Source organism: Talpa europaea (assembly GCF_964194135.1).
Source record: "Talpa europaea genome assembly, chromosome: 1".
NCBI lineage: Eukaryota > Metazoa > Chordata > Mammalia > Eulipotyphla > Talpidae > Talpa > Talpa europaea.
The window spans coordinates 43,345,279-43,360,159 of NC_140073.1; the positions used below are offsets into that span (position 1 = coordinate 43,345,279).

At 44.3% G+C, this 14,881-nt stretch overlaps 2 protein-coding genes across 2 annotated transcripts; one reads left to right on the forward strand and one right to left on the reverse strand.

Moving 5' to 3' along the window:
• Nucleotides 1-3,366: 3,366 nt before the first annotated feature.
• Nucleotides 3,367-4,975, forward strand: LOC311182075 (ubiquilin-4-like; the record flags this gene model as incomplete). The annotated part of the gene is made up of 1 exon (XM_084250641.1): nt 3,367-4,975. The coding sequence occupies one exon, from the start codon at nt 3,367-3,369 to the stop codon at nt 4,930-4,932; it is 1,566 nt and encodes a 521-aa protein (XP_084106767.1). The 3' UTR covers nt 4,933-4,975.
• Nucleotides 4,976-6,511: 1,536 nt separating this feature from the next.
• OR52D1 (olfactory receptor family 52 subfamily D member 1) lies at nt 6,512-7,468 on the reverse strand (the record flags this gene model as incomplete). Its single annotated transcript, XM_084250887.1, has 1 exon — nt 6,512-7,468. One exon carries the CDS (start codon nt 7,466-7,468, stop codon nt 6,512-6,514), a length of 957 nt encoding a protein of 318 aa, XP_084107013.1.
• Nucleotides 7,469-14,881: the final 7,413 nt, after the last annotated feature.

Sequence of the window (14,881 nt, forward strand, 5' to 3'; positions counted from 1 at the left end):
CTGGGGGATAGTTCTGGGTTACAAAAATTAAACTCTCACTGCATTCCTTTGAAGTAAATTGTTGGCAAGCAACACTGGAACTGTATGACTGTAATATCGAGCTCTTCATGTAGTTTTATGTATCTAATAAAACTGCTATTCAGATGGGAAAAGCTTAACCGATCACTGAGAAGAATATGGGAATGTGACATGAAATTACATCTTCGGTATATTGATGATTAATGTTTTATTGAATCTGGTTGAAGCCCTCAGTCTGACAAGGTTTTCTGGATACTGTACTTCCTCCACCGATCTGTACTTCCTCTACCACCTGTGCCTGGGCATTCAGACACATACCTGTTCCCTGTGTCTCCCAGCCAGGTGCAGATCTGACCACAGGGTGTGCCAAAGATTGGCAGTGACTGGAGTGTTGAAAGCATAGTCAATATTTAACAAATGTCTGCACTGTCCCAAAAACCTTGGGTTGCAGTTTATATGCATTATGTCCTTGAATCTTCAAAACAAATCTGTGAAGACAACGATTTTATAGATGATGAAACCTGGGCTTAAAAAAGGGAAATAAGGATAAATGACTTGTTGACGGTGATGGAGTGGTAGCAAGTGGGCTATTTAACGCTACAGTTCAAGTTTCCTTTTCTTCTAAATATATTTGATTAAATAGTAACTAGTTTTATTTTATAATTATAGAAGGAATATACATACTGTGTAAAATATTCAAACAATGTCAGCTTTTCAGGAAGGCTAACCCAAGTGTTCTTCTTGTGTTAAGAACAGTGCACGGTATGAATAAGACTCCCTCACTGACACACAGTAGGTGAATGAACTTTGAAAGAACTTCCAGCTGGTGCAGGGGAAAGAGAGATTCAGGCACTGCCAGCAGAGCCTACAGGGCAGGAGATGAAGGGATGGCCCACCTTAAAGGCAGTGGGGAGGAAAAAAATCCCTGCAACTATAAGATAAGCAAAGGCGATTCTGGACAATTATTACTTGGAATACTCTTTAGCCCCTGCTACACATTTCTAGATCAGCTAAGGAAAAGCCAGAAGCATTCATTTGAATATCTGAAACTGCTGAGAGCATCTTATAGGGGAATTTCCAAAAAGGAATTAGTTTTACTAATAATTTTTGGATGACAGAAGTTCTGTGTTTCGGCATTTACTAGGAAAGGCCAGACTGCTGGCAGCCAAACAGCCATGAAGCTCACTTTGTGAAATGTCCTGATCTTTTAAACTTAGAAATTACGATTTATCCATGCTTTGATACTGGCTAGGTGTGGGGTATAATGATTCAAGTGAATCAAAATTTCAGAGTTTATATCAATTTCCCATAAACCATGGAGTTGTTGAAGGATCATGGAGTTGTTGAAGGATCTGCCAAGGTTTCCCACATCTGGCAGAACATCCTGAGCATGGCGTTTTAGGAAGTCAAATCCTAACTTTGCAGTCTAGAATCAGACACATGGTTAAGTATATAAAAAAGCCCAAGGTAACCTGATGTATCCCTCTTCACAGTAAAGTATATATTTGCTGCAAGTCTTTGACAGATGATGGCTGAACTTTCCCACCTGGAATGTCAAAACAGTGCTTTAGAGGCTATTTACTGTTTTTATAGTTAAAACAAGTCCCTTCTGTAGTGGCAAGAAATAACAGGGTGAGGCCAGACACACGGGGGTGAAATAATTCAACAGAGACAGAGGGGAAAACAGAAAACGCAGATTTATTGAAATACACTGCTAAGAGAAGCACTGGGTGAGATGGGCGAGGTCTGCGGGTGAAGGAGGGTTTGAGGCTCTCTTATATTCTGCTCTTACTGGCTTTCAACCTTGGGGCACCAGTTTGCACCAGTTATCTACTGGGGTGTCTGGTCTCAGGCACCAGCCTCTGACACAGAATGTGTCCTGGCCTTGCGTCAGCATTCCTGGAGCAGGGCTGGATTTTCTGGTCAGGGTGGTTGGTTTTATGGCCTGGTTCCCATGGCTACCTTGTCAATTCCCTTATCTCTTCAAGCTTCCCAAACCTGCCTCCTGGGCAAGGAGTGGGGGTTTGGTTTTTAACCTTATTAAATTGTATTCCCACACCCTCCAAAGTGACAATTGTCTTCTTCAAACACACCTTAAATCTAATAATTATTGTCCTAAATACCTAGACTCTGTTATTTTCTTACAACTCGTCTCACATCTGATCCTTAGAGTGAGGTCACAGTTTATCTCTCAGAGCCACTTTGTTCGCAAGTTCTTAGGAAACAGGGTGTTTCTCTTAGAATGTTCCTTAGAACCGGACTGAGATGTAATTACGCTTGTCTGTCAGGCCTCAGCAATGCGAGCTGCCTACAAGACTCTGGTGAGGCTGAGTGGACTAATCATACAAATCATCATTCTGTCCGTATGGAAAAAAAGCAACTTGAGGCTTTGATTAGCTCATGGTCGGCACACAGCAAATTAGTGGAAGTGACTAGAATCTGCATTTCCTAATCTAGTTCTTTAAGTAATGGCTTTGTTACGGGGCAGCCTTGGGGGGAGTGGGGATGACCTGGCTTGTAGAGTCTTCACCCTCACGCTTAAGAACACAGAACACAGCCCAAAAGCCTACACACAGAGTAAACCAGCAACAACAGGAATTACATAGGAGTGAGAAAAGGGAGCGGAGAAAGAGAGTGAATCCACAGGCGGGTGCCTGGCCAGACACACTCTGCCCTACTGCAGAGAGTGTCAGCTGATCAGAGACTTCTCCACAAACACCCCTTCTCACCGGCGGCTTAACTGCCAAAGCCACAGTCATTCTATTACAAAAATGCTAGCTGGCTTCACTACCCAAATCTCTGGCTCAGCACCTGTTTCCTGTTTGCCCCACTCAGGATGGAGTCTGGAAGCTTCATCTTATACTATTGATTGGTTATGAGCACCACCTACTGGCTCAAAGGTTGCACCTCACGGTTCCATAGGTACACTCAGCTGTACTTAATTTCCAAAACCCAAGTGCATCATTTTCCACAGTGAAGGAGGCTGGTACAAAACAAATTTCTAGACAGGAGCATGTCAATATTTTTCTACTGTTATTTAAGTCAGATCATAAAGAAAGCCAGCCTCCAGGGTGTGAGACCTCTGCCCTTCCCCCGTCCGAGTCTCCAACTGTGACCTCACCACTGACATCATATTCCCCACAGCTGACCCTGGAGAAGGGCAGCTGCCACCTTATGGGAACTAGGTGGCTACAGGGCTACACTGGGAGGTGGCGTGCTTAGGGTCCTTAGGGTGTGAGTGAGGGGACATCCCTGGACAACTACTGGTCCCCGCAGCTGGGTGTGCTCAGGTCTCCATCTAGGCTGCCACAGCTCTCAGGTGGCTCTGCGTTCTGCTCTCGAGGAACTATGGCACGGGCTCGGGAAGAAGCAGGGGACAGCAGACTGGTGTCTGGTCGCGAGCCATCATCACGCATCATCAGAGTGTCTGTCAAGACCCCACAGGACTGCCAGGAATTTATGCTGGCTGAAAACAGCAGCGTCCGCCACTTTAAGAAGCAGATCTCCAGCCGTCTTCACTGTGACACTGACCGACTGGTGCTGATCTTCACCGGGAAGATCCTCCGGGATCAAGACATACTGAGCCAGCGTGGTATCCTTGATGGCACCACGGTCCACTTGGTGGTGAGGACCCATCTGAAAGGAGCTCTGCCCAGTCCTGTAACTCTTCCAGGTCCCCCAGGCCCCAGCGCCCATTGTGCTGATGCCTCCACCTCCGACAGTGCCGCTGTGCAAGCCAGGCTGGGCCGGCTGGTCCGCTGCTCCCCTGATCTGCCTGACTTCCTCGGCCAGCTGGGGCAACTCCTGGTGTCTGCCCCTGAGTCTGTAGTGCAATACCTGGAAGACCCTCTGGTGCAAGGTCTGGCAAGTGAGAAACCAGCCAATGTCAGTCACGTTCCTGAATCATCAAGGCCAATACAGAAAACTGAACCAGCTCCTAAGGCTCTGGAAAACTTGCAGAATCCAGCCCGGCAGCAGGATCTTCTGCGGGCAAATAAGCGGCGTCTGGAAGTTCTGAAAGCAGTGCCAGGTGGTGACAGTGCCATGCCTGCCATCTGCTCTGACATCCAGCAGCTCATGCTTTCCACTCTGGCCCCTCTGGTTGCCTCCAAAGGCCACAGACTAGGTTCAGAGACCTGCAGAGGAGAAGCTAGTGCTCACAGCAGGACTGACACCATCACCACCCCCTCCACAGCCTCTGCATCTTCCAGGCCATTGGCACAAGAGATCAGGCAAGAGGTCAGCGCAGGTTTAGTTGCCCAAGTCAGGGGGATGGCCTCCAACCAGGCCAATTCAGGGTTCAGGAATGGCATGTCAGACTTTGATCAGGATTCTCCCACCCAGGGGAACCAGCAGCCTATCGGGAAAGCTACTCTAACAAGTCAGCTGAGACCCTCGCCCAATGCCTTGCGTAGAGCCTTGCACATCCTGCAGCAGAATCCAGCTTTGCTGCATTACCTGACCACTGGCAGTCCCCTGCGACATCATATGCCACTGCTTCCCATCCTCACCAACCCACGAGCGCTGCAGGCTCTGATACAGATAGAAAAGGGCCTGCAGATACTGGCCAGGGAGGTGCCTGGGCTGGGAATTTACTTATGGGGCACAGGTAGACCACGTGGGGCTAGAGGAACTCCTGAAACTAGAGGTGGAGGACAGGACCATAGAGCAGACCTTCTGCCACCTACTTTGGCTGTTCTTCAGCTCCTCCATGCACTGGCCAGTGCCTGCTCCCAGTCTACCCAACCTCCACCATCCTCAACCCCCCTCACTGAAGGCAGCTACCAGCAAGAACTGGAGCATCTTAAGGCCATGGGCTTTGCTAATCATGATGCCAACCTGCAGGCCCTGAGGGCCACAGGTGGAGACCTCCATGCGGCCATCGAGAGACTGCTGGGGGCACCGGAAGCCTAGGTTCTTCCAACTGATGCCCACGAGGCACCACTCCATGGAGATGGGAGAAAAGGAAGGGGAGGGGACTGGGAAGGGGAAGTAGCTTATTTTGGGAATTCCTACTATTCAGATCGTGTACACACTTGAAAGCCCCTCTCTTATTGCCCAAGCTTGTTCTACATTAAAAAGATTGCTTGGATCTTGTGTGTGATGTCAATTTGAGGGTAAGTGAGCAAAGAGAATATTATTTGGAAAAGGAATTGATCGTAATAATATATTGTCTCAGGTCTGTGTTTTACCCTCTCTCCTCAAATCCCTGATTTCAGAGTATTTTCCAACTTTGTGTGTGACATGAAAGGAATCCTGAATTTTTCTCAGGTTTTTACTCCTACTCAGTTCCCAGCCAACCTTACCATGGATGCAAGCCCCGGGTCTGAGTCAGGGGTACTGAGGAAGGGGGTCAGGTTTGTCTACCAGGTCTTAGCTGGTGGCCTCATGGAAATGCCAGAAATTTGCAATCCTAAGGATAAGGATATTACAAAGACACTTGGGTTCTGAGCAAACATCACGAATCTTTAACAAGTCACAATAGACTATGGTGGAGGACTATGGATGATGATTTTAGGGTTGCACTACAGTGGTGATAGCTGAAGGGGGGCGAAGATCACAATGTTATCTCAACTAAAAAATTAAATAAATTTATTAAAATAATAACAAGGGATACTTTTATGTTTAACAGAAAAGGAAACACAAACATGGAGAACAGGAATGGGAAACAGTACAGTTTTAATAAGTACTACTTACATCCCAAGCACTATCTAAATATTTTAGAGTTGTTATATAATAAACGTATCATAATAACCCTGTGAAGTTATATAAAACATTTGTAAAGCAGTTATAACTTGGTTAATAATGCTTAATAAGCTATATATCTTATATGTTTTGCATTCATTAATTTATTTACCCTGCACCACAACTTGAATAGTTAGATATCAACATCATCTTCCATTTAACATTTAGCATAGCCAAGGCATAGAAAGACTGAGCAACTCCAAGGCCACAAAACTAGTTAAGCAGAAGAACCAGGATTTCAACCTGGGAACTTTGATTGTAGACTTTGGCTCTTGACGACCCAAAGTGTTGCAATTCAGAATAAATTTACTACAAATATTCTTTTTCTTTTCTACTTGGACTTATAGAGAAATATTCCCACCGTGAAAGCCCAACTCCTTTGAAGAACAGAAACTAACTTGATCTTCAGTAAGTCAGAGAGACTTTTGGAGAAACAGTAAAAGTATTTGGAGCTTTGTTCAGTGGCGACATCAACATCATTGCTGATGGAGCTTATCCAAGGAGTGGTTATCGTTGATTGAAAACTTTCCCCCAAAGTAAAGTGATTATTACATTTTTGGGCAAGTTGCTCAAAAGCCTCAGGATTTCAGTATGTTCAGAGTAAATATTGCTGTCTCTGATCATCTGACATTTCCTTGTCCTTTGAGTATTTCCTTTCATGTGAAAATTCCTCTCCTCTTGGAGGTGAATGCATCTAGATGGCTACCCTCCCAGTATACTTGTCTCCTACTTTACCTCTGCTCAGAATTCACACTGAAATCTTCCCCAAGTGAAGCAGTTTTAGAAGTCGAGTCCGAATCTCCTTGGTCCTGGCCCCATAGATGATTGGGTTGAGCACAGGAGGCACCAGCACATAGAGATTAGCCAGAAAGATGTGCACAGGCTTGGGGATTCGATTTTGCCCAAAACGATGGGTGAGGAAAGAGAAGAAGGCAGGGATGTAAAAGATTGTGATGACCCCAAGGTGTGAGCCACAGGTACTCAGAGCTTTTTGCTGGGCATCACGAGATGGAAGACGGAAGACAGCACGTAGGATAAAGCCATAGGAGATAGTAATGAGGACCGAATCCAGACCCATTGCCAGCAGGGCCACAGTCAATCCATAAACAATATTGACAGTGATGTTGGCACAGGCCAGTCGAGCAATGCCCATATGTTCACAGTATGTGTGTGTCATTATATGGTGACCACAGTAGGGCAGTCGCTTCAACAAGAAAATGAAGGGGGAGACTATAGCTACACTACGGAATAGCCCAGCAAGGGCAATTTGGCCTATGACCGTATGGTTGAGGATGGTTGTGTATCTCAGAGGGTTGCAGATAGCCACATAGCGATCAAAGGCCATGGCAAGAAGAACCGAGGACTCCAGAGCGTAGATAGAATGGACACAAAACATCTGCGCCAGGCATCCATCAAAGGAAATCTCACCAGCTCGGAACCACAAAATGGCCAGCATTTTTGGCACAGTGGTGGAGCTGAGGGCCAGATCGGTGAGTGAGAGAAGGCAAAGGAACAGGTACATGGGTGCATGTAGGACATTGTCCAAGGCAATGACCAGGATGAGGGCAGCATTCCCAGACAGTGCTACCAGATACATGGCACAGAAGGGAACAGCAATCCAGAAGTAAGCCCATTCCAGCCCTGGAATCCCAGTGAGGAAGAGCGTGGATGGAGGACTGGCATCACTGATGTTGGGAGCTGACATTCCACTTGGCAAATCAAGAGCTCTATCCATGGGTTGACACTATGCCTGCTCTGTAACATCAGGTATGCAGATCATTTATGTGAAATGATGAGCCTTTAGTGAATTTTTTAGACTGAGAAAAATAGTTATTAACTCGTTCAAGTTCTTAAAGTACTTTACCACATAAAATCTGCTTTGTTTTCCCTTCTGCCAGTTTCTTATACTGACCAATCATGATTTAAGTTCTGTGCTCCAATCACGAAATTAAATTTTTATGCATTTGTCCAAGCTGACCCTTCAAAATTTATCTCCTATACATCCCATATATGCATTTATTAACCATTAGTGAACCCAAGTCTAGGGATATTCCTTACATGTTTCATTCATGTCCTTTTCCAGGCCTATGGCTTTCTTCCTTTATTCCCCCTTTTCTCTTTTTTTTAAGATTCCATGAAATTTTCTCTGCCTGGCAGAAAACTTCCCTGTCTTCTGTTCTTTAGTCATCTTTTACTTTCTGTTCATTTTTCAACTGCTTTGCAAAAGCCCATTAGTTGAAACTATGTCTTTTTGTACACTGATCATGACTGTGTCTGTACCTAGGCATTTTAATTTAAACTTCACTCAATTTTGGTGACTTTCAGTAACTTATTATTGACTTTTTGACTTAATGGTATAGTATAGTATGGTATAGTAACATATTCACCTTATTTTCTGTGCTTGTGATGTTTCTTATATCTACTCAATGGCTCTTTTTACACCTTACCTAAAATGCCTTCATAGAGTCTAGGCAATCTGAATATAGCTACATTTGTCATGACTGAATATCTACAGAGACTGAGCATGTACGTGGGTACAATGAAGAAGTCAAGAGACACTAGACATGCTAACTGGGGGAAACTCTCCTAACTATGGCAACATCAACCCAAAGCTCTGTACACCCACAGTGTGCTAGCTGGAGGCAGGCCAGATCAGAATGCCAAGTGCTTATAGGAGTAGATTTTTTTTTTTTTTTTTTTTTGCTTATAGGAGTAGATTAAGGGAGAAAATGGAGGGTCTTGTGTTGCTAACAGTAAGGACATTCTAGAAAGGAGATCTGTTTTTGCTATGAGAGACTAGTTAGTACTTATATATACTCTCCTTTAGAAACATACTGTATACCTAAAAGAAACCTGCTTAGGATTCTGAGAAACTTGAATTTTAATCCTGATTCTGCAACAAAATGATGAGTGACTTTGAACAAATTTCTCTCTCCTCATCACAATCTCTGCAAAGGTCAGTGACTCTTGTCATTCTCTCATCTTTACTCTGCTCATTATATGACATCGGAAAAGTACCCAATCATTCTGTGCTTTTATTTCATCTCTATACTGGGAATGGCATCACCTGTCCTACTAACTTCACAAGATTTTGCAACTGAGCAAAAAGTCATATTTATGTGATAAAAAATTGTACCCCAAATACTTCCTTTTTTATAAGTCCTTATCATCTTGCAAATTCCTGAAAACAATGCAGTGTGATTATTATTTGTACCATTAATCAATGGGAAGACAAATTCCAGAGAGATGATTAATGTATTGAGGTCATAAAGTATGTAAATTGCAGAACAGAAATTAGGTTTCATGGACCCAATTCAGAATCACATGTTTTTAACCTCACCTCAATGACCATCAATATGACCAATACCTGAATTCTTACATTTTTCAAGCAAGGCATTTTGTCTAATATCGATTCATGATGTTACAACCACTTTACTCATTATGTAAATTCCAAATGTTAAAGAAAATGAGTTCTATTTACATCAAGACTTTTGCTGATGACAGCAGCTGGTCTTGGGCTCAGTTTTGACACAGGCCCATGATTCTAGGGAAGAAAAGCTTGGATGTAAGGGCAGAGCTGGAACCACTCCCACCTTCCCCTTTTCTCTCCTACCCATTTCTTGGCCCCTAAGGAAGATTATTTTTATTATAAGATAGCTCCTACTCTCTGACCATCTGTGGGTATGAGGATCATAAAGACCATTTTAAGAGTTGAATTCCTCTTCCTCCGCTGAGCCCTGTGAAACCAGGGCATAAGGATGCTGAGCTGTAGTGCCAGCCTAGATCACAGTGGGGTGATACTCCAAAACCTGTCACAGGGTTGTTTTGTCTTTTGTGGCCCTCTCTCTGGTCTAGATTTCAATAATTTAACTCTGAATTGTTTCACAGGACAGTTGCTGGGGAGTCTGACTTCAAATACATACCTGTGTTAGAGACCCAAATTTGCATGTGGAGGATGCTGAGGCTGTAGCTCCGTGAGATGATGTGCTGCAGGAGCGTGAGGCTGTGGGATGGAGCTGCAACTCAAGCAGGTTTTGGGTATCTGAATGCAAAGTGTTAGTGAAGAGGTGAAAACTGTGCTTCTGTGAAGGTTCGGTTGGTTGTGGTTTGGGGGAGAAGAGAGGTCTGAGTCTGTAACCTGGATTGAAATGTCAGCTCTTTTATCTGAGCTTTTTTTTCTGGGTCCAATGAATGTCTTCAACTCAGCCGGTGTTCCAGCTTCTTCCAATCAATGGGCTTAGTCAACAAGGTTATTTATAGATTCTCTCTATAATGCCCAAGTGTGAAAACCAAAGTGGTCTCCTCTAGGGAGTTGATATGTGATGCACATTATGAGAGAGAGACAGAGAAAGGATAATAATGATAAAATAAGAAAGAAATGAGAAAAGTAATGCTCCTTCATGACTGAGCAAAGTGGAAAGTAAACATCTAGTGTGTTTTATGTTTCATCCTCCCTTCTCATCTCCTACTTTCTCTTTTATTTTCTTGTCTCCTACTTATTTTCTCTTCTGTGTGTTTTCTTGAACTATCATTCACTTGAGGTCCACCAGAATTCTGTGCCCATGGGATGTGGTGGAAGATTTATGTGAATGGGGCAACAAGTAATAGTGGTGGGAATGTACAAGCAACACTGTATTACAAGACCTCACTGACAAAACACAAGTTCAAAAATAAAATGATCAAGAATTTCATGACAACAACAGAGTGTTTAGGAAAGCACAAGGCAGAATTTTCTGAGCATGGGTGCCGAGTAGCTGCACAGATTATATGCCCATGAAATTGGTTCTCATAGTGAATGACTTCGGTACTCCAGGTAGATTCCCTCACATGACTTGACATCAGCCATTCGTCAAGCCTTGTATTTTGTTTTGTTTGTTTGTTTGTTTGTAAGATTTATTTATATATGCATACAAGACCTGGGGTACAGGCCAGAGGTGTGGGGGGGTACGAGAATTCACAAGAGACAGGGTGGGGAACAGGCAGACTGACTGAAATACGCTGCTGAGGGGAGCACCGGGCATGACAGGAGAGGTCTGCTGCGCCATGTGGGTTTCTCCCTGGCTAGGGATCGAACTCATTGTGCAGTGGCTGTGGGTAGCTTCATAGGTTGCATTTTTTTTTTTAAAAAGATTTATTTATTTATACAAGAACCGGGTACAGGCCAGATGCGCAGGAGGGTGAGAGGATTCACCAGAGACAGAGGGAGGAACAGAAGAGGCAGACTGACGAAATACACTGCTGAAGGGAGCAGCAGGCGAGACAGGAGAGGTCTGCTGCGCCATGTGGGACCCTCGCCGGCTGGCCGGGATGGAACCCGCACTGCAGAGGCTGCAAACAGCTTCACAGTGCAGAGCTCAACCACCTGCGCCACCAGGGGAGGCCCACAAAGTTTTTTTAAATTAACTTTTTTCATAAATTCTAGACAAAGTTTTTATCTTCTATGTTGAATAGGTCTAACCTGAGATGATGTTGATACACCGTTTCCAGCCACCTCTACCGAGGATGGCAGCCACTCTTACTGCTCACTCAAACAGGCACAGAGATTTTCACTCCTTCAGGGTGCAAGGGCAGGATGGGGACAGAGCAGGATCTCTATGATCCGAGCAGACTAGATGGGTAAAGCAGAGTCCTGGAGTCCTTGGTGGCTTTCTCAGGCTTTTATTGAGCTTTTACATGTAATACAGCAACCAGATACACGGCAGGTAGGGGTGCTAGGGGGCCGGAAGGTCTACAGGCCTTTCAGCCCCTGGCAAGTTGTCACTCTGGGCTTATTTGGGCTTCTATCTCCCCTTCTCTCTCCTGCCTCTTCTCTTGCTTCTGCTTCTCTTCCCAATATCTCAACACTGCAGTGATGGCCCATACAAGTAAATAACACAGCTTACAACAATGTAACAACCGCAGATGTCCCCTCAAGCAGGGCAATCCTAATGGTGGGAGGGCAGGAAAGCTGGATTTACCAAACCATTTACCCTACACAGGGCTAAGGGGAATAGCCCTAAGCAGCAGGAAGCAGCAAGGGAAGAGACCATCTGCCCCAAATCCCTTTAAGATGAAGAAGCTAAAATCTCTCAGGGGGAAATGAGAAAAGAAGTATCAAGCTGGTAAAATGAGAGTTGCCTCAAACCCTGTTGGAACAGGCTGACCACACTGTGGACTCGTGAGCACTGTCAACACTGTGCAAACAACTCAGCTCACCAGACTGACCCAAAGCATCATGTTAGACAAAAAGCATTGGATATTGACTTGTGATTGTTTCCTAATTTCCTGAAGGGGCAGCCTGCACACAGACTTGGAATGGAGGTTGTCTGCACATGTCTGGGCAACGCAGGGCCTCTCAGAGTTGCTATGACTCTGCCATCCCCCAAGCTCCCTTTGGACCTACCCTTTAAATATCTCCTCGGAGGGGATGGTGCACGGGTGCACTGGGGAAGGAAACTCTATGGGGACTACACCTGAGGGGGTGGGGGGAAGCAAACATTGTTTAAAAATAAACAATGATGTAAAGAAATTAAAAAAGTTAATATTAAAAAAATAAAAAAAATAATAAGAAATAAATATCTCCTCTTAGCTGCCTTCAAGATGCCATGGTAATCCTTTTCTGGTACCAGTTCCTTCACCCAGGATCTTCTGATAAAGTTTGTCTTATTTCTTTTCTAGATTCTCATGACCAATATTATAAAATGAGGGATTAGAAACCATGTGTCTGTGGGTTCTGTCTAGTTCTGTTTCTACTGCTGCATACCTCTATGAGTGATGAAATACAAAGTCAGAGAGGTAAATGTGCCATATTCCCAGGGGTTCATATTCCCAGGGGTTCATGAGCTCCTGAGGTGATATGAGCTAAGAGAATTTCTGGATGCAGTCTCACGGTACTTAAGCCAGGGAGCTGGTGTTGGTAACGGGGTGCAACAGCCAGGACATGCAAGGCCCCAACTGCTGCTATTTCTTCCTCTGCTTCTTCCATGCATAGAGCTCTCTCATGTAAGTAAGTTGGGGCTCCCCAGCCTTAGGGCCCTATGGCATACTTGCCTGTGATTTAGAAAGTCTGAGTGTTATATATGACAATCTGAAGGAGAAAACATTGTCCTGAATCTGAGTGTGATTTTCTTTTCCTGCATAATTTCCTCTTTATCACTTTCCTCATTCTGTATTTTCAATCTTTTGCGCTTCTTCTTTTGAATCCTGCCATGCTATCAGCTTTTGATAATTGTTACCCTTGTTATCAGGGATAGTCTATTATATTATGCTTTGGATATAGATGCCTCAGTGTGAATAAGAAACCCACAGTTTTCTCAGAAAAACCTTTAAGAGCCAGATAAATAAAAAGTCACCAGCTGCCTTTGAAATCTCATGGCAAGACCCAACTTAGCGCTAACGGACTCCACTTCAGGGTGTCTGCATATTATATAGAGAAGCAAATGAAAATGTTTAGCAAGAGATTTGGGCTACAGAAAATAATGGGGTTCTGTAGTGGCGGGAAGGGCATGGAGCAGGATGTCTATGATCTGGCAGACGGGTAAGGAGGAGTCTGGGAGCTCTCGGTGGCTTTCTCAGGCTTTTACTGAGCTTTCCATGTAGTGTGGCAAGCAGGTACATAGCAGGCAGGGGTGCTGGGGGGGGGGGGGGCAGGAGGCCAGCAGGCCTCCAGGCCCCAGCAAGTCTTCACTCTGGGCTTCTCAGTCCTTTTCTCCCCTTCTCTCTCCTGACTGTCTTCTGCTTCTGCTTCTCTTGGTGACTATCTCAGTACCCTGCCCATGGCTCACAGAAGTAAATAGGACAGCTTGCAACAATGTAACAAGTACAGGTGCCCCATCAGGCAGGGCAATCCTGATGGTGGGAGGGCAGAAAAGCCTGAAAACCATTTACCAAAACATTTACACTAAAGGTTCCAAGAATATAAATTGAAATATAAAGTTCAACCCAAAGAGAAAGTATAGAAGCGTCCTGAGGCAGAGGGGGAAACAAAGGCAGCCAGAAGGCTGAAGGTGGAGTGTAAAGCACACTTGAGAACTCAGAGTGAAATGACTTTGTTCTTAAGAGTTTTCACAACTATCCCCATAGTTCAAAACTATGAATCATCACAGCCTCAGGAGCTAGACTTTTAGCATTTCCAATTTACAACAGAGAGCTATTGATGCAACTTTGAAGGAATAAGTGATGCACTGAGTGCATCTCCTGTTCAGGACCTTGAAGGAGCTGAAACAGTGAATAAGAATCAGGGCTGAGTGACTCTTGGAGCAGGTGAATCAGGAAGAACGACTTCATGAAGCTGTGGGTGTGGTCGTGGTGGTTACAGGAGGGGGGAGAATGGAGAAAGGAGAAGTTACCCCTGTTTGCTATGACCAGCCAAGAGTTCAAGGTGAAGGGCATCACCAATTTGATGTATTTGAAGATGGATTAAGTCGGTGTTTTCACACATTCTGGGAAACCTCTGAGAGCTTGAGAAATCATAGTTTATGGCTGAATAACAGCAAATAGACCAAAACAGACCCCCTGAAGTGTGAGAAAGAAAGGCAGAGTATTGATCTAGTACTGACTACAGAGGACCTTTATTCTGGGCTAATGGATTTGGATTTGATCTTTTGATAATATTCTTATCAGAATAGTGCCATTTCCATATTTGTCTTTTAAAAATATTAGTCTAGCATCAGATTAGAAAGTGAAATGGAAGAAGTATGAGATTTATTAGGTGACAGTTATTGTGGTAAAAAATGCAAATCTTGTGTCTGAAGCACGCAAACACAAATGGAAGTAAATGAGAGGTGCAAATAGGACACTTTGGGGTTGGAAAGTTCACGTACTGTTACCTGGCTTAAAGTAGTAGGTAAAGGATGGAAGGTGTCAAAGTGCCGTTTGGATTTCTCGTCCCAATCTTGGACATAATGATGGTATTATTCAAAGAGATGACAAACACATGAGAAGCAGTTCTTTGGTCAAGAGAAATGATCATGAAATCCAGTGACTTTCAGGAGCCAGGGGCCATTCTGTTCTGAAAGAAATTATTATTATTATTTTTAAATAATAAATTTTATTTTTATATTCCCCATACAATTGCAAACCCCCCATTCTGACCCCAATCCCTCCCCTCCCGCCCCCCACCCCCCAAAAAGTGTCTCTG